This window comes from Lipophrys pholis, assembly GCF_963383615.2.
Source record: "Lipophrys pholis genome assembly, chromosome: 12".
Classification (NCBI taxonomy): domain Eukaryota; kingdom Metazoa; phylum Chordata; class Actinopteri; order Blenniiformes; family Blenniidae; genus Lipophrys; species Lipophrys pholis.
This window is the reverse complement of record NC_137641.1, coordinates 17,034,976-17,058,898: the sequence shown is the minus strand read 5'-3', so window position 1 is coordinate 17,058,898 and position 23,923 is coordinate 17,034,976. Positions and strand designations below refer to the sequence as shown.

General features: G+C 39.7%; 1 protein-coding gene and 1 long non-coding RNA gene across 2 annotated transcripts; both read right to left on the bottom strand.

Moving 5' to 3' along the window:
* Positions 1 to 4,663: 4,663 nt before the first annotated feature.
* On the bottom strand, positions 4,664 to 10,478 carry LOC308117949. The gene is made up of 4 exons (XR_013935854.1): positions 10,349 to 10,478; positions 9,604 to 10,132; positions 9,147 to 9,236; positions 4,664 to 6,116 (listed from the first exon to the last, which is right to left on the bottom strand). It is a non-coding gene; the product is annotated as an uncharacterized lncRNA (long non-coding RNA).
* Positions 10,479 to 18,561: 8,083 nt separating this feature from the next.
* On the bottom strand, positions 18,562 to 23,266 carry phpt1 (phosphohistidine phosphatase 1). Its single transcript, XM_080477415.1, has 3 exons — positions 22,931 to 23,266; positions 20,367 to 20,494; positions 18,562 to 19,543 (listed from the first exon to the last, which is right to left on the bottom strand). Exons 1-3 carry the CDS (start codon positions 23,094 to 23,096, stop codon positions 19,451 to 19,453), a joined length of 387 nt encoding a protein of 128 aa, XP_080333541.1. The 5' UTR covers positions 23,097 to 23,266; the 3' UTR covers positions 18,562 to 19,450.
* Between the last annotated feature and the right edge of the window lie 657 nt (positions 23,267 to 23,923).

Here is a 23,923-nt window from a genome sequence, read left to right as displayed (position 1 = left end):
ACAATTGCGAATGAAACGTTTCCCACATATTTTACAAGAATGTGGCTTCTCCCCCGTGTGAGTATTCATGTGGACAGTCCAACTACTACGGTACTTGAGACTTTTCCCACATATTTCACAGGAATACGGTCTGTCACCCGTGTGAGTCTTCATGTGGACAGTCAAATCATAATTGCGACTAAAACATTTCCCACATATTTTACAAGAATACGGCTTCTCACCCGTGTGAATCTTCATGTGGTCAGTCAGACTGCTACTGAAACACTTCCCACATATTTTACAAGAATAAGGCTTCTCACCTGTGTGAGTCCTCATGTGGACAGTTAAATAACTTGATCGACCAAAAGTTTTCCCACATGTTTGACAGGAATAAGGCTTCTCACCTGTGTGAGCTTTCATGTGGACAGTCAAACTACCACGGCGCCTGAAACATTTCCCACATGTTTCACAACAATATGGGCTCTCAATCACGTGAGTCTTGATGTGAGCAGTCAATTCACAACTGTGACTGAAACATTTCCCACATATTTTACAAGAATACGGCTTCTCATCCGTGTGAGTCTTAATGAGATCAGTGAGACAATTGTGACTGAAACATTTTCCACACGTTCTACAGGAATAAGGCTTCTCACCTGTGTGAGTCTTCATGGGGCTAGTCAAGTGACCACACTGTCTGTAACATTTCCCACATGTGTCACAGGAATACGGCCTCTCACTCATGTGAGTCTTCATGTGACGACGCAATGCATAAATGTGACCGAAACATTTCCCACATATTCTACACATATTCTTCTCACCTGTGTGAGTTTTCACGTGGAGATTTAAATGACTTCTTTCTCCAAACGTTTTTTCACATGTTGTACAAGAATAAGTCTTCACATTTGTGCGAGTCTTCATGTGGATAGTCAAATTAGTTGGCCGTCTGAGAGATTTCCCACACGTTTCATACGAATGCGGCCTCTCACTGGCGTGGGTTTTCATGTGACGATTCAGATAACTGTGACAGAAATATTTTCCACATGTTTTACAAGGATACGGCTTCTCAACTTTGTGAGTTTTCATGTGGACATTCAAATGACTTCTTTTTCCAAATGTTTTCCCACATGTTGTACAAGAATAAGGCTTCTCACTGGTGTGAGTCCTAATGTGGCCTGCCAAAATACTATAGCGACTGAAACATTTCCCACATACTTTACAGGAATAAGGCTTCTCACCTGGGTGACTACTCATGTGGATCGTCAAATTACTACGCCATCTGAAACATTTCCCACATATTGTACAAGAATAAGGTTTTTCACTTGTGTGAATAGTCATGTGGATAGTCAAGAGATTTTTGCGACTAAACGTTTTCTCACATGCTTTACAAGAATAGGGCTTCTCACCCGAGTGAATTCTCGTGTGCCTTTTTAAACTATCATGGTGTCTGAAATGTTTCTGACATATTTCACAACAATACTTCCCCTGATCTTCCTGAACTACAGTATTTAATGTAAAGTCAGCATTTCTTTGTGACCTTGAATCTTCACAGGTTCTTTTATGTTTGTGACTCATAGCCGGCACAGAGTCACCAAGGTGAAGCTCTTCATCGTCTGGTTTTGAGTTACTCTGGACACTTTTCTCATCAGTCACAGTTTGAAGAAACGAATCAGTCTCCTGCTTCGTGTCCTCACAGGTGGAGATGTCCTCTTCCTCTTTAATCTGTAGAAGCTCTGGTTCCTCCTCTTCCTCTTTAGTCTGAGGAGGATCTGGTTCCTCCTCTTCCTTTTTCATCTGAGGAGGTCCTGGTACCTCCTCTTCCTCTTTAATCTGCAGATGTTCTAGTTCCTCCTCTTCCTCTTTAATCTGAGGAGGTCCTGGTTCGTCCTGGTCCAGACTGGAGTTCCTTCTCTGGCTTCCAGAGCTGCTCCTCGGAGACGACGTCCTCTTCATCACAAACATGTTGCTGTTGGAGGTCTGAGGGTGACGACGAGGAAAGAGAGGAAAGTTTGTAATGGGATTACTAAACGCACACATTTTATCTACAGAGCAGCAGAGTCACTAAGAAGCAGAAAAACAAGTCTTGTAATTGTTCTAATTGAACTCCTACTAAATACTCATGAGGGATTTAATGATCTTATATTAAGGATCAAATTTGATATTGATGGACAAGGCTTGAAAGACAGAGTTTGTTCTTAGACATTAAAGGAGTCATAATTTGGAAATCACATGCTTCCTAGTGAAAACATGTATATTGGTGTTGGACCTCAGTTGAAACTTCAAAATCTGGAGTTTAACAGTGGCTGAGTCTTTTTGTTTGGACTGCCTCTCAAATGACCGATAAAGTTCAGTTTTATCTGTATAAATTAAATATTTAAATAGGGACATGTGAAAAGGCTCAGTGGAGTTTGTGTTGCATCCTCAGTCACTTCATAGTTGGAGGCGGCGACGAGAAGTTTGACATTTGATCGTAGTGCTGCTATTTCAGTAGTAATGTTCCACACATCTAGAACACTGCAGCTTGGTTGTTTCTGATTATGTGGATCAATAAGTCTGATATTTGAAAACATTAAATGTACGAGATGACTCTGGCTTCAATTCTACACCTCACCATCTAAACCACCAGTTTTCCTTGTCTCCACAAGGTCCAACGTTGGCGTACGACTACGTTCATTCTCCCGCAAAGTTTATTTTTTTCGATCACAAAGTATGCGTGGGAAGTGGCGTACGCATCTTTCAGGACCTGTTTAGTGCAAAAGCAACCTTTATAGCTGAGGCCCCAGAACACATTTTTGCAGCCTATATTTTATTTGTTTACAGTTGAGTCGACACAAAGAGTTAGCTTTGAGGTGTCTCTTTCTAATTCCAGCTCAGGGAACCTTCTCTTGTTTGGCTTTTACCTTCACTTGTACCTGTAGCCAGAGAGCAGCATCATCTGTGAGATGCTCTACAAGGTTTATTTTTGGCTGAAATTAAATCTACAGCACTTTATTAAACCCATCAGATTTCACTTATTTTACATGACCATTTCTGAAGTTATTCTGGTAGGCCTCTCACTGTGGTATGTATATCATGTGCGCTTTAGAATGCATTTTGTGAAACACCTTATATGTGCATCTTGGGCTTTAATTCTGCTTGCTTCTATCTGTGGGGGTAGTTGTGAGGTGGGCAGCAGTTACAGTTCCTCCTTACTCTAAAATGCGTTTCATTATCTGAAACACTCTTGATAACACTTGAGACAAGCGTGCAAACAAGACAGCTTGGGGTAGTTGAATAGTTGGATTTCTGGACTTTACAGGCAGAGGCGACTGTTCCTCGTTGACTTTCATTTTATTGTGGTAAGGTGGCATGCTGTGCGAATTGGAGCTAAATACCCAGTGGACACAGCAAGACCATCAACTCCTTTTATTTTCAATGGGAATGTCAAAAAACACTCTAGATATTATAAAAGAACAGATTCATTGTATTTAAATATGAGCTTGTGGAACTGTAACAAAAATTCTTACAATTTGTAACATCATTGAAGATTATTTCAATACAGTAAGAATATCATTACTGTGCATCGAGGAGTATTTGGGAGAATGTCACATGTGATCACATGTTTAGGAAAATTGTCAACAAACGAGGCCAAATGTGGAGCAAAACCACGTCACAGCTACATTAAATGGGAAGCAGTGCAGGAAAGCAAAGATGATTTGACAAAACTGTGCAGAAAAAACAAAAGGAAGCTTCATTAGAAGCCATGGAAAGGTGACACTTCCCCGTTATAGAAACATAATACTACGTGAGTTGGACCAAACTAACTACACCACCTGTTGGTGTTGATCTTCATTTGATCAACACGAACAGGTGAAAAAACTGTTTCCACAAGTGATCCAGATGATGGTGAAGTAAATGCCCACTGCATTGCAGAAGCGCAGTTAAATTACAGAGTGAACAGTAAAAACTCATTGTAATGAATGAATCCTTCTCCTGTATGAGCACAACTATACTACTGCGACTGACGCGCGCATGCGCAGTATCGTCGTTGTTTTACCGAAGTTGATTCAAAGTTCCACTTTAGAAACGGTTTCAGAAAGTTTTCAGTAACTCCGAGCACCGCTGTGGTTTGAAAGATGTCATGAAAGTTTTCATTTTTTCCTTGAAATTTTTTTTTCACGTGTCCACGGAGTGGGAATGATCCTTCGATACATTTTTGCTTCAGGTCGCTTCATCTGGACATCACGAGCATGAACACTTATACGATAAAAATGACTTTCTTCACTCACCAGGTGTGATTTCAATCAAGAGGATACGACATACTTTCACTGGACTGACTTCAATCCGCTCCCCGTGATTGTTTCACTTAACAATGAACACCGTCGTTCCTCCTAAGACACACATGTCCCTATGCGGAGGCACTAATACTTCCTGTTTACGCACGTGATCACCCTGATTGGCCGTGACTATTATCACGACAAAAAACGAGACAAACTGAGCTCTAACATAAATTACCATGGCAACAAGATAAAATATAATAAAACGTGATTTACCACAGCACCAAAATAAGAAACGTATGACCATAGCAACAAGATAAAACATGAATTACTGTCGCAACACGACTCAACTAAAACTGGAAACTATTAACTAGGTGACACACAATTATAGTCTAAAAAACTAAGTTAATGAATATCACCACAACTCAACTGAGTTCCAAAACAGTTTTATCTTGCTTTGAGCAGAAATTTTACACAAGTGAATATTTGTAATCCAGACGTTCTGTACCCTTATCCTATGGTACGATATTATTTTAGTTCTCACAAGCCATTGAAAGGATGATTTAAGATATTTTCAAATATTAATGTTAGCAAACAGCAGTTGAAACACAGTGAAAATACATTGGAAACTATCTGTAATAACCAAACAAAAGCAAACTTTATTTTATTTATTTTTTACAATTGCCCTCATCGAGAAAAAAAGAATAATTCCATCAAGAATTTAAAACTTGAATATGATGATAAACTCAAAGCAAGGTGCTTCAAAGTCCATGACTCATTGTCCTGCTACCACAGTTGACATAAACTGAAGAAAATTAAAGTGGTTACCCGACAACATGCGCTTTGATAGCAATGTTTCATGTCTTTCAAACCTGTGATTTCTCAACTGTGTGAGTCCTGATGTGGATAACCAAATTACTAGGGAGACGGAAGCATCTCCCACAAGTTTCACAAGAAAACGGCCTTTCATCCATGTGAGTCTTCAAGTGATCAGTCGAACCACAATTGCAACTGAAATCTTTCCCACATGTTTTACAAGAATAAGGCTTCTCACTTGTGTGAATCCTTATGTGGATGGCCAAATTACTGGGTTGTCTGAAACATTTTCCACATGTTTCACAGGAATACGGCTTCTCACCTGCGTGAATTTTCCCGTGGCTTATTAAACTATGTGTGTTTCTGCAAGCTTTATGACTGATCTTCCTGAACTACAGTATTTAATGTAAAGTCAGCATTTCTTTGTGACCCTGAATCTTCACAGGTTCTTTTACGTTTGTGACTCACAGCCGGCACAGAGTCACCAAGGTGAAGCTCTTCATCGTCTGGTTTTGAGTTACTCTGGACACTTTTCTCATCAGTCACAGTTTGAAGAAACATTTCCTCTTGCTCTTCCATGTGGGGAGGTTCTGGCTCTTCCTCTTTAATCTGAGGAGGCCCTGGCTCCACCTCTTCCTCTATAATCTGTATACATTCTGGTACCCCATCTTCCTATTTAATCTGAAGATGATCTGGTTCCTCCTCTTCCTCTTTAATCTGAGGAAAATCTGGTACCTCCTCTTCCTCTTTAATCTGAGGAGGTCCTGGTTCTTCCTCTTTAATCTGAGGAAAATCTGGTAACTCCTCTTCCTCTTTAATCTGAGGAGGTCCTGGTTTTCCCTCTTTAATCTGAGGACAATCTGGTTCCTCGTCTTCCTCTTTAATCTGAACAGTTTGTAGTTCCTCCTTTTCCTCTTTACTCTGTAGATGATCTGATTCCTCCTCTTCTTCTTTAATTTGAGGAGGATCTGGTTCCTTCTGGTCCAGACTGGAGTTCCTTCTCTGGCGTCTAGAGCTGCTCTTCAGAGACGACATCATCTTCATCACAAACATGTTGCTGTTGGATGTCTGGGGGTGATGAAGAGGAAAGTTTGTAATTGCTCTATTTGAACTCCAACTCCTACCTCATGAGGGATTTAATAATCTTATATTAACGATCAAAGTTGTTAATAATCGACAAGGCTCGAAAGACATTAGAGTTTATTCTTTGAGGTTAAACAAGTCTTGCAATTGCTCTAATTGAACTCCTACAGTTCCTGCAGCCAATCAATGGGTGCTGAATTACAGTATCCATGATTGACATGGCGCCTAACATCTGTACCCGCCATAATCTCACATGTACTCTCACGGGAGGATTTAGTATGAAAAGGGGTCAGAAGGAGTTCTATATAAAAAAAAAATTCTTATAAATTTTAAGAATTAATTCTAAGACAATTTTAGGGAGACTGGATATGCGAGAATCCCAGGTGACAATAAACAAGCATGTATCTTTAAAAGCACCGCCTCTCATATGACCAGTATACATATTTACTTCCTCTATATTAGTTTACACCTGAGTCGATACAAAAAGTTAGCTTTAAGGTAATTTACAGAGAAAGTAAAAATCTTGTCTTCATTGATTCAAGCTTCCGTTGTTTGGTTTTTACCTTCACATGTACCATGAACGAGAGCATCATTACCTGTAACATGCTCCACAAGGTTTATTTAAATCTGAAAAAAATTGTACAATATTTTTTACCTGCTGTCACAACTCTTTATTAAACCCAATGCTCAACCTGCTTTCACTTATTGTACGTGAATATTTGTAAAGTTATTCCTGGGATGCCTCTCACTATGGTATGTATATTATGTACACCCTGGAATAAGGTTTGTGAAACACCCTTGATAACATGTCCAAACAAGACAGCTTGGGGTAGTTGAATGGTTGGATTTTTGGACTTTTATTGACTTCAGTTTATTATGGTAAGGTGGCATGCTGTCCGAATTGGAGCTAAATACCCAGTGGACACAGCGAGACCATCAACACTTTATTTCCACTGGTAATGTCAGAAAACAATCTAGGTCTCCTAAAAACACATTAATTATATTTAAATATGAGCTGATGGAACTGTAATAACAATTCTAACAATTTGTAACATTATCATTGAAGATTGTTTAGATGCAGTGAGAATATAATTACCGTGCAATGAGGAGTATTTGGGAGAATGTCACATGTGATCACACATGTTTAGGGAAAATGTCAACAAACAAGGCCAAATGTTGAGTAAGCCGCGTCAGAGCTACATTAAATGGGAAGCAGTGCAGGAAAGCAAAGATGATTTGACAAAACCCCAGAGAAACTGGAAAAATGACACTCTCCGTGTCATTATAGAAACATGAGTATCAACTAGTCACCCTGGACAGAAAGACTCGACCACAGCTCTTACTGATTTGCATTGTATTGCTGTGAGCAGTGGGAATGGTATGGACTAGCAGGAACCGCAACACGACGGTATTGCAACTTCACAGATGCCAACTGTCTTTGAACCCAAATGAAGAAGATGGGAAACAGTCATCTAGGACGAAAAAGCTAGTTAACCCCACAACTTGCCTTTTAGACCCAATGCTTTTATCGCCAGCCACTTAGAATTATTGTAATGCCCTGCTTTCTGGTCTTACCAAGAAAACTATCAGCAGCTTTTAACTCCTCTAGAAGTCAGCAGCACAAGGGCTGACGAAGGCCAGAAGACAGGAGTTTCAGGATTGATTTTAAGGCTTTATTATTAGTTTATAAATGCCTTAATGGTCTTGGGCCTTCTTATCTTTCAGAACTGCTTTTACAATATGAGCCCTCGTGGTCACTGAGGTCCTAGTTACCGGCTTGTTAAGGGTTCCTAGTGTCAGGATCAGGACCTATGGCATTGGGATGCACCGATACACATTTTTTCACTCGTGATCCGATCATGATACCCGATTGTGGACATCTGCCGATACCGATACTATTCCGATACCAGAGCTCTGGTTGCTTTAATATTATTATTATTATTATCATTATTGTTGATTTTGTATGAGGCTGTAAAAACTCCTCTCTACAGGCAAGTATGAAATGTACGAATGTATGCATGTATTCTCTTATAAGGCAACTTGAAGTTAGTATAAGGTGAGAAAAAGAAGCAGTGCAAACTATTTTTGTTCAATTTGGACATTGTGGGGGTCTGTGTGACGTCATCATTTCATAATAAACTTGTTTTATCTTTAAAACCTCAGAATCACTTTATAAATCCCTGGGGATTAGCAGTGCTTCCAGCTCTAACACAACACAAATGATTGGGATTATTTTCAGGGAGTTTTGTGTGGCGTAGGACGCAGCTTCACAGAGGTGTGAATCACCTGCTACAGCCTGGAGGAGCTGCTGTTCATTGTTTTGATGCCGCGGTCAGAGCCGTTCTCCTCGGCGAGCTGGCTTTGCAAACATTGCACTTTGCTGTGTTGCTGCAGGTTGGATTGGAAATTTCCAATCTGTGAATTACGTTGGTATGGGAACCCGATACCGATATTGGATCGGATCGGGCCCATCCATACTATGGTGAGGCCTCGCTCTGCCACTACGGCCCACGTTTGTGTAACAGCCTGCCAGAGGGCCTCAAAGACTGTTGGTGTTTTTAAAAGCAGTCTGTCTTATAGCAAAATTTCGTTAAAACTACTGAACGGATTTTGTCGAAATTTTCACCACAGATAAGATATTAGGCCATGGCGGACATCAGGAATCCGATTGTTTCTTTTACATCTGTTTTTAAATTTTGCTACGGACAGTGGGGGTTGGTGGTGGTGTTGTGTGTGTGTATTGAGGGGAGGTCATATCTTTGTGTTTGTTTTTTAAAGCATGTAAAGCACTTTGTGCTACATAAGTGTATGAAAAGTGCTATAAAAATAAAGTTTGATTTGATTTGATGAAGAGGAGTATGAGTTAAATCTTGAGAGACTGTACAGATTTGTGACGTATCTTGACCATCAACTGAGCAACAATACGATTTTGTATTGTGATGAGTTGTTATTAACAAATTAATTATATCTCCATTGTGACTACATACATGTATATGTTAGTTTTTCAACACTTACAGAATTAGAGCTGTCAGCTGGCACTGTATCAGTTTCGGAAGCCGGATGATGTGGAAACGCCTCCACTTGTTGAAGAACTTCCTTGAGCATCTTGAAATAGATTTTTGTATTCAAAGATTAAAACACTCCTCTGGCAGTATCAAAACCTAAAGAAGTCAGCTACATAATCCATACATTCTGATATTACTCATGATGAAAGTAGTTTTCCTGAATTCTGCAAATATATCTACTAGTACCAGAATTACTATGAACATGCGGACCAGGACCTTCTTCTAGTATGTTATCATCAGGTGTAATTGATTATACACCAACTGCAAGACAAGTGAGAGGTGTTTGGGGAAAATGACTGATGAATGTTTAGCGGTCCTTGTTTAGGCAGCCTGGAAATTTGACATGAAAAGCCGTTACATTATTGTGGGGTTAATATATCTAGCAGATACGATTTGGATTTACTTACTGTCACCTTGGCATGCTTTTGCACGGTCGAACTTCTCTTGGGTTTTTGAGTTTTAGTTTGCACATAGCCATCTGCGTCAGTCCTTGTCACAGGTCCCAGTCTGGGTCGTGGAAAAATAGTTGGGACAGCTGATGGTAAAAGCACCTTCCGGTGACACACATTCAGTCCCAAACTCTCCTTTATCTGAAGCACGTTATCGAAGCAACTGTCCTCGAAATGGGCTGAACACAACAAGGAAAAGTCTGACGGTGTCCATTTCAGTCTTGTTCGTTGCACTTGCCTGGTCCACTGACGGCGGCTAACGGCATCTTTTGGAAATTTATGCAGGCTTACTCCGTCTGCCCGAGTGTTTGAACAAAAACCTGCCACACAGCGACCTGGCATGATATCCCCCGCCAAAATGATGAGAACAACAGGGAATCAACAAAAGAAATGCACCACAGCAATGTTAAAACGAAGCATCCCATGCGTGATCCAGAGTTTTCCCGCCATGACGTCACTTCCTTCTTCTTGTCCAATCTCCGACCTGCTGGAGAGCGTTCGTTTTTCAATGGCGCATAAGTCTGAACATAGTAAATATGGCAACATTCGAGCAAAGAAAGGCAAATATGTCTTTCATTGTTGTTTTGTAGGACAAAAACACCAGAATCAAAATGAAACATCGAGTCATGAACTCTTTCATGTCACTTCATCTGAACATCACGAATATAAACTCTTATATGATAGAATATCTTTCTTCACTCACCAGATGTGATTTCATTCAAAGGACTGACTTAAATCCGTTCCTCCTGATTATTTTACTGAACAATACACGCCCGCATTCCTCCACAGAGACGGATACCGCAGCACAAGTACTTCCTGTTTACACAAGTGATCACCCTGATTGGCTGTAGCGAGTATCGCGAGAACTAAAGTGACTAAACGAAATCAAATATGAACTACCATGGCAACACGACTCAACTTTAAACTGATTAACAAAACCACAGACTACGTGAGACACCGTTATAGTTTTTAAAAATAAAACAAAATGTCATCACAACTCAACTGAAATGCTTTAACTTCAATGACAGTTTCCATCTTGATTTGTGCAACAATTTTACACAAGTAAATATTTGAACAGAAATGTTTCTTAAATGTTACCCAATGGTATGGTATGGTATTATTTTAGATAGATAGATAGATAGATAGATAGATAGATAGATAGATAGATAGATAGATAGATAGACAGTTTTGAAAGAACGTCAATGAAAGAATAAAACATATCAGAAACAAATAGATTGAATAGATGTGTTTTCTCAAATAGTTTGAACAATAGATTAACTTTAATGGAACTCAAACAGTTTTAGTTGTTTTATATAAAAAAAAATAAAATACAGAATTTGTAAATTACAATTGAAATATTGGGACGAGACACAGGGCACCAGCTTAAAAAAAATAAATCTACCCATGGGTACAAACAAAGTAATGCTGAACCTTGAAGTCAGCCTCACCAACAATTGAGCAATCCTTCACAATCCGCTGGGGTCATGGAATGCAATGAGAGTGTGCTACTGTCTCTCTGGTTTGATGCCCATTAAACGTTTCAGTGTTGAATAACTAACAAAATAATATTTCAGCTGAAGTGACAGTAAACTCTCTGCTGTGTGTGATTCAAAGAGAAGGAGCTCCTCTGGAAGATTTGGAATCTGTATCCCAGTTCTTGTTAAGATGTCGTCAAGTATCAAAGCTTGTGCCCACCTACATTCAATTTGTAGTACACCCCAGTTGTTTAATCTGTCATTGGTCATAGTTGAACTAAGGTAGATTTTCTCCAGCTTGAAGGTAGAAAAACTCCCCTCAAAGAGACGCAGTCGTCACTGGGATTACAGAGTCTGAACAGCTGAATAAAAAACACTTGTTCATATCAGATCCACTACAGCAGTCTTTGCATCCCTGTCCGTAATTTCCTCTCTAAAATGCAGCTGAACTGATTATTATCATTAGTTTATGTCACAAGTCATCAACATTTTCATCAAACCATCAATTAAATGAAAACAATGTTGTCTCAATGGCAAATTTGTCACTTTGGGGGCTGGAAAATTGAGTCCAACTTTGATTCGACAACTTGTCAGTCAATTTGTCACAAATAATTATTTCGAAATGCCATAGTTGAAAGATACATAAAATACAATAATTGAGTCACATCCATAGAGAAATGGGTACACGAGTTGATCCGTTTAATAGAAAGATATCTGAATGGTACAAAAAGTACTAAACTGATTTTAGTTTTTGATGATTTTACTATTGATTTGTTGAACTCTACTGAACACAAAAGTAAAGGATTTCTTGATTATTTCTTCATCTGATGGTTTTCTTGGGTATCTATTCCTTAATTGTAAAACCAAGCAGAATAGCAATGGATTGCACAAATTTGATTGACAACATTTTCATTAATAAAATTGAAGGACATAGCAATAGTGGAGTTTTTGTGAATGATGTGAGTGACCACCGGCCCATTTCCACTGTCCTGCCCTCTCAAGAACAAATGGGCACACATCCAAACTGGCGAGAATAAAAACCCCAGAGGCAATTATTTAATTTATTTAAGGCAGGCCTTTTGAAACAAGGAAAGACATTTCTCTTGGTGATAACAAAAAAAATCATATCACACCTTTCTCGACACATTTTCAACAACTGACATTGAACAGCATGGCAATAATTCTAAAAATGAAGGCAAACCATGGTTAACAAAGGTTTGGCAAAAGCCTTTACAAAGAAAAACAGGATTTAAGGACAATTTATCAAATGCCCAACAAGAGAAAAGGAGGAGAGGTGTAAAGAAATATGAAAACAGATTTATGTTTCTTTTGAGATTAAAACAAAAAAGAATATGGTCAGATGTTGCAGAAATAAATACAATGCTAAGGTCACTTGGAGTGTAATTAATGGTATGGGCCAAAATCATAACAAAAGAATGTTTCTAGTAAATATTCTAAAATAAAATAAAAGTGACAACAAAGAGGAAATGCCAAAGGAAATTAAACCTCACATACAGAGGAAGACGGTCATTTTGAGTATGTATTTAAAAACTTCAGCTCAGTGTTTCTTTCTGGAGTTTGTGAGAGTGACGTCAGAGAGTTAACGGTGATTCCAACAGAATTGGTATGGCCTCATTACTGTTTTTTCTCAGTCGCTTTGGTACATTTTTCAGATCGGAATTGAAATTCTCAAAACTATCTGTTCAATCTTCACATCATTGTGTCACTTGTGCCCATCAAAAAAGCAGTTTCTCATTTCTTTGAACAACTTGCAAAAGCTTTGGTATATCCATGCAAATGATTATGGACAATTCTCTGCCGTTTCCTAGATTATCAATTGCTTATCTCATGTTGATCAAAATGTATTGTAATGGGTCTCTGTAGAATAGTCTCACCCCCCACAACATTTAGGAATTAGTTCATAGAATCCGTCTTTACATGCAAATTGGTTGAACACGTTGTCATAATATGTCAAGAATATTTCTAGACATTTCCATTAGATTCTTTTTCCAAATCTGTCCTGACTTGCCACACTTGTAGACCATGTTCTCAATCATGGGCTTACAATGGTTGAAGGGTGCAGCCAAATGTTGGGATTGACTGTATCATTCATGGTGTACTAAGGCATATTCCCATTACTGGGCACAATATCACAGCAGATGCCTGCAGAGGCTGGATAAGACACTCTAAAAGATTCTTTCCACACTGCATCACAGGAGAAAATATTTGTTGTGACGTGGATGAGAATTTGTGGCCCAACAGAGAGGAACGTCAGGTGGTGACTGCGCTGTAATTCCACCAGCACTGCATGCACAGTTTTCCCTGGGGAGATTGTGCTATGTTTACATTTTTACTTTTGTTTTTTCTTTGTACTATGCAGTGCTGTCTTTTCCTTTCTGGATCACAATGAAGTGGTCGGTCAACAAATTACAGTACAAACAAAAGCGTGAATGTGAATTTTGTCCAGGCTCTTGCAATCATACGTTACGGTGTAACCTTCAATTTACAATAACTGTCATCAAAACTTAAGCCATAGTTTACATGAGAACATCCCTCCAGAGTTCAGTTATATTGACAACATGACTAAGCAATTTGACTGTCTTATTCATACAAAGAAACAAGGACTTGTCATTCTGATGGCACTGACAGATATTTACTTTTGAGAGATGAACTAAGGATTTTGGCCAAGAGAATGACGTTTGCAAGTAATCCATGGTGTTTTGCTATTTGTACTAATTGTTCAAAGAAATGCACTTACTGTTTTGCAAAAGTCGATGATTCGAGAAATGTACCAAAGCGACTGAGAAAAACTGTAAGTCAGACAATAGCCAGTTAGAGGCTGTACGTAGTGCTGCAACGTCACACAGACTGCACATCCTCCATATGGATGGACATCTGCATTTTGTCATCAGTATTTTATACATTTTGCCTATTTTCCTTGAGCCCGGTATATATATATATATGAGAGAAAGAGAGAAGGGGGCAAATACTTTTTTACAGTACTGTATCTGTTTGAGGTGTCTTTAGGAACTACGACTTCTCAGGCGCGTGAGTCCTTGTGTGGACAGTCAGATCACAATTACGAGTGAAACGTTTTCCACAGTGTTTACAAGAATAAGGCTTCTCACCTGTGTGAATCTTCATGTGGGTATTAAAACCACCACGGTGACTGAAACATTTTCCACATATTTTACAAGAATGAGGCTTCTCACCTGTGTGAATCTTCATGTGGACATTCAAATGACTTTTGTCACCAAAACGTGTTCCACATGTTTTACAAGAGTAAGGCCTCTCACCTGTGTGAGACCTTGTGTGGACAGCCAAGTTACTATGGCGACTGAAACATTTACCACATATTTTACAAGAATAAGGCTTCTCACCTGTGTGAGTCCTCATGTGGACCTTCAAATTACTAGGCTGTCTGAAGGTTTTCTCACATGATTCACAGGAATACGGCTTCTCGCCTATGTGATTCGTCATGTGACCAGTCAATTCATAATTGCGACGAAAAGATTCGCCACATACTTTACAAGAATAAGGCTTCTCACCTGCGTGAGTCTTCACGTGGACAGCCAACTTACCACTTTTTGCAAAACTTTTCACACATAATTTACAAGAAAACGGCTTCTCACCTGTGTGAGACCTCATATGGACATTCAGATCACCACTGCGATTGAAACGTTTTTCACACACTTTACAAGGATACGGCTTCTCACCTGTGTGAGACCTCATATGGACAGTCAGATCACCACTGCGATTGAAACGTTTTTCACACACTTTACAAGGATACGGCATCTCACCTGTGTGAGTCCTCATGTGGATAGTCAATTGATCCATGCGACTGAAACTTTTCGCACAAAGTTTACAAGAATATGGCTTCTCACCAGTGTGAAGTCTCCTGTGCATTACTAAGCTTTGATTGCATGCCAAATATTTCTGACATATTTCACAACAATACTTCCCCTGATCTTCCTGAACTACAGTATTTAATGTAAAGTCAGCATTTCTTTGTGACTCTGAATCTTCACAGGTTATTTTACGTTTGTGACTCACAGCCGGCACAGAGTCACCAAGGTGAAGCTCCTCATCGTCTGTTTCTGAGTTACTCTGGACACTTTTCTCATCAGTCACAGTTTGAAGAAACGTGTCAGTATCTTGCTTCGAGTCTTCACAGGTGTAGATTTCCTCTTCATCTTTAATCCGAGGAGGTTCTGGCTCATCCTCTTCCTCTTTAATCTGTAGAAGTTCTAGTTCCTCCTCTTCCTCTTTAATCTGTCGGGGTTCTGGTTCCTCCTCTTCCTCTTTAATCTGAGGAGGTTCTGGTTCCTCCGCTTTAATCTGAGGATCTGGCTCCTCCTCTTCCTCTTTAATCTGAACAGTTTGTAGTTCCTCCTCTTCCTCTTTAATTTGAACAGTTTGTAGTTCCTCCTCTTCCTCTTTAATTTGAACAGTTTGTAGTTCCTCCTCCTCACCCTGTAAATGTTCTGGTTCCTCCTCTTCCTCTTTAATGTGAGGAGGATCTGCTTCCTCCTGGTCCAGACTGGAGTTCCTTCTCTGGCTTCCAGAGCTGCTTCTTAGAGATGTCGTCCTCTTCATCACAAACATGTTGCTGTTGGAGGTCTGAGGGTGAGGAAGAGGAAAGAGAGGAAAGTTTGTAATGTCATCAATAAACACATCTTATCTACAGAGCAGCCGAGTCACTAAGAAGCAGAAAAACAAGTCTTGTAATTGCTCTACCACTTTTACAACAAAGTGTCTGCTAAGCTCCATTGGCATTGAAAGTTGAAGTTCCTCCCTTTTGGGCCCTAAAAATTTTTTTCAGTCTTAGGAACATTACAGGTATGATACATAGAAAAGCATGTGACACTGCTGTTGTGGGAACTCTAAATCGATAGGCCAAATTCTGGAGAGGCAAGTTGAGCCTCAGCTTTATGAGGACCATCACAGATTTCTGAAACTTAGCCAAGCAATGCAGCTACTGTCAGAAATGTATGGCTGGATTAACTTGAAATCAGATATTAATGACACCAAAGAAGGCAAACAGTGTAGAATCGATCTTTTCATTGGTACTCAATGGGTCCTCTGTAACTTTACTATCTTGTGATGCTGACATTCTGCTCTAATCTTTCTACACAATGGTGCTGCAACCATCAGTCTGTGACCGTACCAATCTTGTTGTCCGTACAGACTGCACATAGTGAGGACAGTCAGGATCTTCCATTCCAGAAAGTTCCTCTGTACAATGTTCGCCAAGCTTGATGGATGATTGTGACAAGTCTCAGAGGGCTTTCACAGTGATATGTTCATCCCGATGAAGTCTCCCGTCACTGGTCCTCTGGTGGGGTTGCAAGTCTGCAGAAGACGGCAACTTTCTGGAAGCAGGTTTGGTCACAGACTCTGAAGGCAACTTCAGTGACGGCGTCCAGTCAGGATATGTCATATCATACAGTGCTGCCGGTTTTCCTGAAGAAGTAAAGTGCAATGATTAATAAGCATATGTGGCGGGGTTCGCTCCTGTTCAAAGAACAACCTCCGTAATTCCAAATGGCAAGTCGACTTTTTCCTTTTATTGTCCCCAAACAGTGCCGGTGCTCGATATTTACAGTGAGAAAAAATATTTACAATAAGAACTGAAAAACATAACCATGAGCCCAGCTCTTCCTTTAGCTGGGTGGTTTGAAAAAAACAGGTCTATTCGAGTCGTGTTGCTCTACAGTGCAACTTCCAGTAATGACTCCCGTATGCAGCTTTGCCTACGGCTCTTATACCGTTATGCCCCTCCCAGGGGTGTGATTGAGTCCTCTGCACCAATCATAATTTAATAACACAAATAATAATAACATCCTATTTTTAGGACACTTCATTTTTCCATTTAAATGAACAAAAACATTCTCCAAATAAAGTCACGACATACTTCCCTTTATAAACAAAAATTAATACTTAAACCAAACACCAACCGATCACATGACCGTAAAGTCCCGCTCAGGCTTCGTTATAAACCCGGGGGTTAACTCCACCCCCGTCTTGCCTGTCACCAGGCGTCATGTCACCGGTAAGTGTTGTGTGTGTGTGTGTGTGAGGATGTTTGAATGTATGCGCAGGTAAAACATAGCCAGTCCAAGTGTGCACCCCTGGCTGACTATACTAACAGGTGGGGAACGAAAGATGAATTCAGTGAATGATGTCATGCGAAATACGGAGGGGAATGAGGAAATGAGTGTGGCGTGTATCGTGGTGTGGCGTCTGCTACGCAGGATGTGTGTGTGTGTGTGTGTATGCGTTCGGGTGTCACTGCGCGTTCATTGACCGAGGGTCTCCGCTGCCTGCGTAACAGCAGGGCAGAGTGCGAGCGAGTGCGGGCGAGTGTGGGCGGGCGAGCGCGTGCGCGTGTTTGTTGCCCCGTTGCTGATGGAGCCGCTCCATCACAGCATATCAGAGCAGATGCTGACAAAATGTGCACACGATGCTACAAAAGTTTGGTTAATTATAAACATGTCATTAATTGGCTCAGGTATTTAAGAGGAAAAATATAATGTTCAAAGGCAATGTTGTAGCATGCAGCATGTGAAGACAGTTCAATAAGTGTTGCCCTTGACTTCTATTCATCAAAAAAAAAAAAAAAAAAAAAAAATCGGGCTTTATTATTGAGGTTAACAAGCAATTTATTTCATTAGAGGGGGACATTGTTGGCAGATAATCTCCCAGTCAGTCACGGATATTTACTTTAATGTATCTAATCAGTTCTAATCAAACTGAATGAATCACCAACGAAGCTCAATGTAAATGTGCTGTACCCGTAACAAAGTGACCAGAGGAGGTGAAATCCTTCCTGTTAATGATGGAAATCCACGTGTTTCTCCGACACTGACTGAGCTCCATTGTTCGATCAGCCTCATGTTATCTTAACTTTTGAAATCCTGTGGAAGCGTCTTTTGTCTGGTCCGCTGCTCGATGCGTTCAGCCGCGGGTGCAACAAGAGTTCACCATTATAGTAACTTCATTTAAACTTGCAGTTTTTTGTTTATTTAAACACTCACCCTGAACAAGCAGCTGGGGATCACGGTTTGTTTTGAACCAAATAAAGGCAGCCGGCGACCGACTTCCTTCCGGTGCGGTGATGACGTCAGCAATTCAATGGCGTCAAATCGGTGCCAAAATCTCGCGCGTACACGAACCATCATCGGGGAAATTAAGACTACAACGTTTTGGATAAATTTTCTTTACACTTTTCACAACTTCAACTGTGTTTGGCCAGTTTGACACCGTCATTGATCTTATGCAGTGAGAACAACTCAATTCAAATTCTATCATGAGCTTCTAAAAAAGAATATATATAAATATATTTCTTTTAAATTTATTTATTATTAACGGTCTATGTATAACCTTTTGGGGAAACCGATCTGATTTAAAAGCATTTTCAAGCTTCAAATTGCAAAGATTTGTATATTAACAGTCTTTATAAGTCTGAAACTTCAAAAAGTCTTCAAATACAAACAGTAGACATTTTGACTTTTCCAAGAACTGTCAGAAGAGGAAGGGGGTTCCAGTCTCATGCATCCCGTGGACAGCCATCCAAGAGTGCACTGCCTATTTCAACAAGGCAGAACGCCAGAGGAGTTTCTTGCCGAGTGACAGAATCTCTATATTTTCATCTATCACATATAAAAATACATTGATGGTAATAGATGCTGGACTCCTTTCTGTGAAAGTCAGAGCCTTAAATAAACTCATGCAACCTCTTTGCAAACGATCTCCTTTCACAATTGTCCTTTCATTAAACGTATAATCACATTCAATTCCAAAAGTGTGTTTTAAGAAGATCCCAAATCAGTGTGAGACTCCACTCGTTTCTTTTTATCGCCCTTGCTTGTCAGAAATGACAAAGTAGACGACATGCTGAGGAACTGCAGTCATTCGAGGCTCCAAGTTTCATCTATTTCAACACTTTCTGCAAAACCGCCACAGCAGACAAATATCAACACAGACTTTCACTTTAATTACAAATTGCACATCAGCTTGGGTTAGTGCTCTCGTCTCACAGCGAGGTCAAGGGTTCAAATACCGGCCGAGGCCTTTCTGTCCGGTTTCCTCCCACAGTCAAAGATGGACGGACATCAGCTTGTGTGTGGAACAGAATCAGACTTTAAAACACTGTTTTGGTTGCGAGTATTTTTAATCAACATGTTTAGATATAAAAAGGTTGATTTGTAGTTGTTGGGATGATAATGAGGGTTCAGACAAGTTATTCCTATTAACAACGGGTTAAACAAAAGTCAGTCCGGGAAAGAAAGGGATCCAGAGGGAAAAACGAGGGTTTGTCTCAGTTCATTTCAGTATCCTTCATCGGCCCAGGTCACCTCGTAGTCTGGGTACCGAGCCTTCAGTTTCTCCGTGGACAATGAGTGGTTTGCTCGTCCAAATCCCTGGAAGGTAAAAAACAAGCATGAGTGTGCCAACGGAGGAGTAAAATACCTTCAGCTGTGCTATGAAAAAAAACCAACAACAAGATTTCTCCTAAATCAGAGATCAGCAACCTGTGGCTCCAGAACTCCCCTGTAGAAGCTCCATGAAGCTTGCAGAGTATTATTTGTAAATAAATATTCAATTTTCATTTTTGTTTAATTTGTATTCTGGACTGGTCTTCAGAACTCGTCTCATCTCCAGGATAAAAACAGCTAAATAAGTTAGAACAGCTGAAATAGCCAGAATTGTTGGATTTGCTAAAAATAACTAAATAACTACCTGAATAAATACAGTAAGAATGGTCAAACTAAAATGATTAAAATTGCTCATATGGCTTTTTTTGCAATAAAAAAAGACAAACAGAAAAATTATTAAAAAGGAAATTAAAAAGAAAAATGGAAATAAGGAAAAAAAGAAAACAAAAATGATCGCAAAAGAAAAAAGGAGGAAAACTAAAATTGCTAGTATAACTCAAACTGCTCTAAAAATTGAAAGCACAGAGCGAAATGGCTAATGTGAAAAAATAAATCCATGAAAAAAGAGTCTAAAAAAAGAAGCTAAAAGTAGAAAAAAATATATCTGACTTGGAGCTACGACGCTTGCTGCATAAAACAATCAGTTTTTTGATGTAATGCTATTTTGTTTTTCTTAATTTCAGATAATTAGCGTGTTTTCCGGCTCCAGACAAATTTTATTTGATGGAGAAATCACAATATGATTGTTCTTTTGGTTATGGAGGTTGCAGATCGCCGTCCTAAACGCACTCAGCAGGATCCGTCTCACCATGGAGTATCCGTACACGTGGATCTTCTTGGCCTGGGGTTCGTGTTTGATTCTCCCTCCTCCGACACATTCGCAGTCCAGGTAGCCATCTTTCTCCAGCTGCTCTGAGATTTTATCGTAGATATCCGCTGCAAGTCAGGAGAGAGGCCAAAACATTCAAAGAAAACATACTTTTGGAAAACATAAGCTGCAAGAAAATGACAAAGTGGTGGAGACTGGAGCCTCCCTACGGGGGTCCGGGGGGTTCCTTTCCCCAGCATGAGAATCATCATGAAAAGGATTACATATGAGAGCCGTAATTACTTTCTAAAAAGTTAAAAAGATACAAAGCAAATTCATAAAACAAGTGTGATCAGTTATAAAAGTTCTACATGACATCTGAGGACTTATCAGACCAGGCGCCAGAAGAGTTGTGCTTTAGATCCAAACAGTAACAGCAGCATCTTAAAACGGAGATAAAGTCTGGAATTTGACCTAAAATGACTATTTTGTAAGACAAAACATGTGGGTGAATTCTTTCTTAATGATAGATCAGATTCTCCTAATCCATCACTAAGTGATTAGATTGATATACAGGTTTATGTGCATCCCATTCACTCAGCAGATCAATCCCATGATGCTTTGCACCGTGACATTAGTGGAGTGAGACATACGATCCCAACAGTGGGAAACAACTCAATGTGTTTACAAGCGAATTGATGAGATCAAAACCCTCCACACATTTGGTGAAAATGGTTATAAGGAATGATTTGAATCAGATTAGTATGTAATCTCATTACTTAAGGTCCAAGTAACATTTACTGAAGATAATCATGCTGTGCTTTTATTAATGCAACTTGTCTGTTCGACTCAAGAAATGATCTTGTTTAAAAGGAAAGACTTCACCTTCACATAATAAAACCTGCTATTTCCACTAGTTTTATTATTGTTCTTGTAGAATAAAGCAGATATGGGCAAGAAAGACATGAAACATAGGTTGGAAACGTGAAAATTTCACTGTATTGTCTTTTTGCTGAGACTGTAGTCATGTTTTGGAGTAACTACTTGATTTTGTGAAAATATCAATATTTTCATCACATTTTCTTTGTGCCACAACAAAGAAAAACTTTAGTTTAAATTGGAAGTTTATTATAGCTCTAGTTTACCAGTTTGGCTCACTCAAGATGAAATTGAACTAAAATGAGTTTGACAATGCTGCAACAGAGTAAAACCTATATCCTGACAGAAAAACCAAGCCTCATGCATAAACGATTCAGGAGTGATGATTAATGGAAAAGTATCCACGAGAAGTCCCGTCTTTAAGCCTCCATTTCCTTCAAACTAAAGATTGAAGCTGAAAAAGTTTAGCAACAGTTTTTGTTTTCAGTGAAATAAAATCATGAGGGTCGGTGGAGAAAATGTTCTAAAATCTGCTGATTTGACTTGAAATTACGTAACATAACAGCTTCTTTTAAAGATATAGTGTCCCTCTGATATTCATCTGGAAGAAAACAAAAAACAACAAGAAAACTTTCTTAAACTTTGTTATTGTCATCTAATTCTGTTGCAGTGTGTGAGGAAGTTAGATGAGACGTTACGAAATATCTCATTTCCCCACACACTGTAATAGAAGTAAATGACAATAGAAAGGAGCAAAGACATGCTCTGGATGTCAGCAGAAAACAGCACATCAGTTGATCATCACTGAATTCAGGACTGATGTACAAACGAGCAGAAAGAAGCTCAGACACACATCACAAAATCTCAAGTTCTCCTGTCCTTCAGATCCACTCAGGAAAAGATCTGATCTTTAAATCAAGTGTGAAAGCTCAGTGGGCAGCCTGATGTTCCAGGTGTAATAAGAGACAGAAGGCCTGAATAACACGACGGTAGATTAAAAGACAAAGGTCACCTTGTTGGTCAACCACAGCTATTTCTCAATATCAAAACAGATTCATTTTTATCCAAAGCAGCGGTGTCAAGCACATTCTGGTTAGGGTAACCCGGACCCTTCTTCTTTTGGGTTTAATGGAAGTTTTTACTTCTATTGACTGTTTCTATCTATCCACATTATTTTCCCACCACTCTCAACATCCCTTATGACGGTTTCCCTCTCTCTCTTATCAGCAGTTTTTTTTGTCCCTGATAACTGTTTCCCTTCTTATTCACTTGGGTTAATGGCAGTTGGCATCCGTGAAGTTGCCCTACCGCCACCTGCTGGTTCCAGCTAGTCCATAACATTACCGCTGCTCAAAAAAGAAAAAAGAAAGCTGATGTCCTATAGGGACCAACCCTAACCATATACAGTCCAATTTATTCTTATAATAGTGCCATAACATTTTGATTGAATCTTTCAGGTTTTTGCTTGTTGTGACTCAGATGATATCTGTGATGAAAACGTACAGCTAAATGTCTGTGCATCAATGGCCAATAACGTGGAAGAAAACTGACCATTTAAATGTAATAAAGCATCACACCTTGAGGGCCACGTAATGATACCAGGCCCGTGATCAAGCATGTCATGGATCGTGGGCTCGAGTCCAGCAAAGGTAGTTTGCATGTTCTCCCTGTGGCTCCACACTCACCGTGGTACTCCGCCCAGCGATATCCTCGGACTATGTCCACCTCGGAGTCGTCGCCCTCCTCCCGGCTGTGGACTCGGATCAGGACGTACTTGAAGACCCCGGCCGGGTCGATGTCAGCCTGCGGGATGTTGGCCATGAGAGCCGCGGCCCGGGTCTGTGTGCACATCTCCAACCCTCCCGAAGTCAAGAGTTTTCTCTGTGAGCTCCGTGTCCGTCACTAAAGCAACAACAGCCGGTCGTGAGGCGCTTTAAAACGACGAAATGTTCAAAATATTACAGAGAGCCGCTCCTGAGCCGTCACAGGAGCGCCGCCATGATTCAGCAAGAAACTACAATACATCCGGTAGGAGCATTCAAAACAAAAGGTATGTAATGAAAAAGAAATGATCGGAACGTCAAAAAGCTTTTACTCTGAAGACAGCACAACCATACAGGAAGTTATCAAAGCGAACCGCACCCTGGGAGTTGTAGTTCAATTTCTCACAACAAAGACTCAAAAGACATTTTATTTTTTTTCATCAACATAAATACAAACAATTCAGAACAATTAAAATCACGACTTTTATTTCACGTAGTGTGACACTTTAAATAACAAAAAACGATTTTAGCAGTTATCTTACAAGAAACATTAGAGAATTGTAAACATTGCTTTTTCTACAGAAAGCTTCAAAAGATAAACAGTTAAAAAAAAAAGTTAAACTCAAATGAAAACCACAGCTCTGTTGTATTACATTGTGTTAAATGTTATCATTGAGCTTGAACGTTAACAGAAAGTACTGTTGGTTTTTACATGTTTCTTGCAGTATGCGCGTGAATATATATATGATGTATTCCCGGGGGAGAATACATCCTTGATAGGTCACCAGTTCATTACAGGGTGACCACAGAGACAGACAATCGCACACACTCACATTCACACCTGGGGGCAGTTGATGGTCACAATTCAACCTCAAATGCATGTTTTTAGACTGTTGGAGGAAACCAGAGTACCCG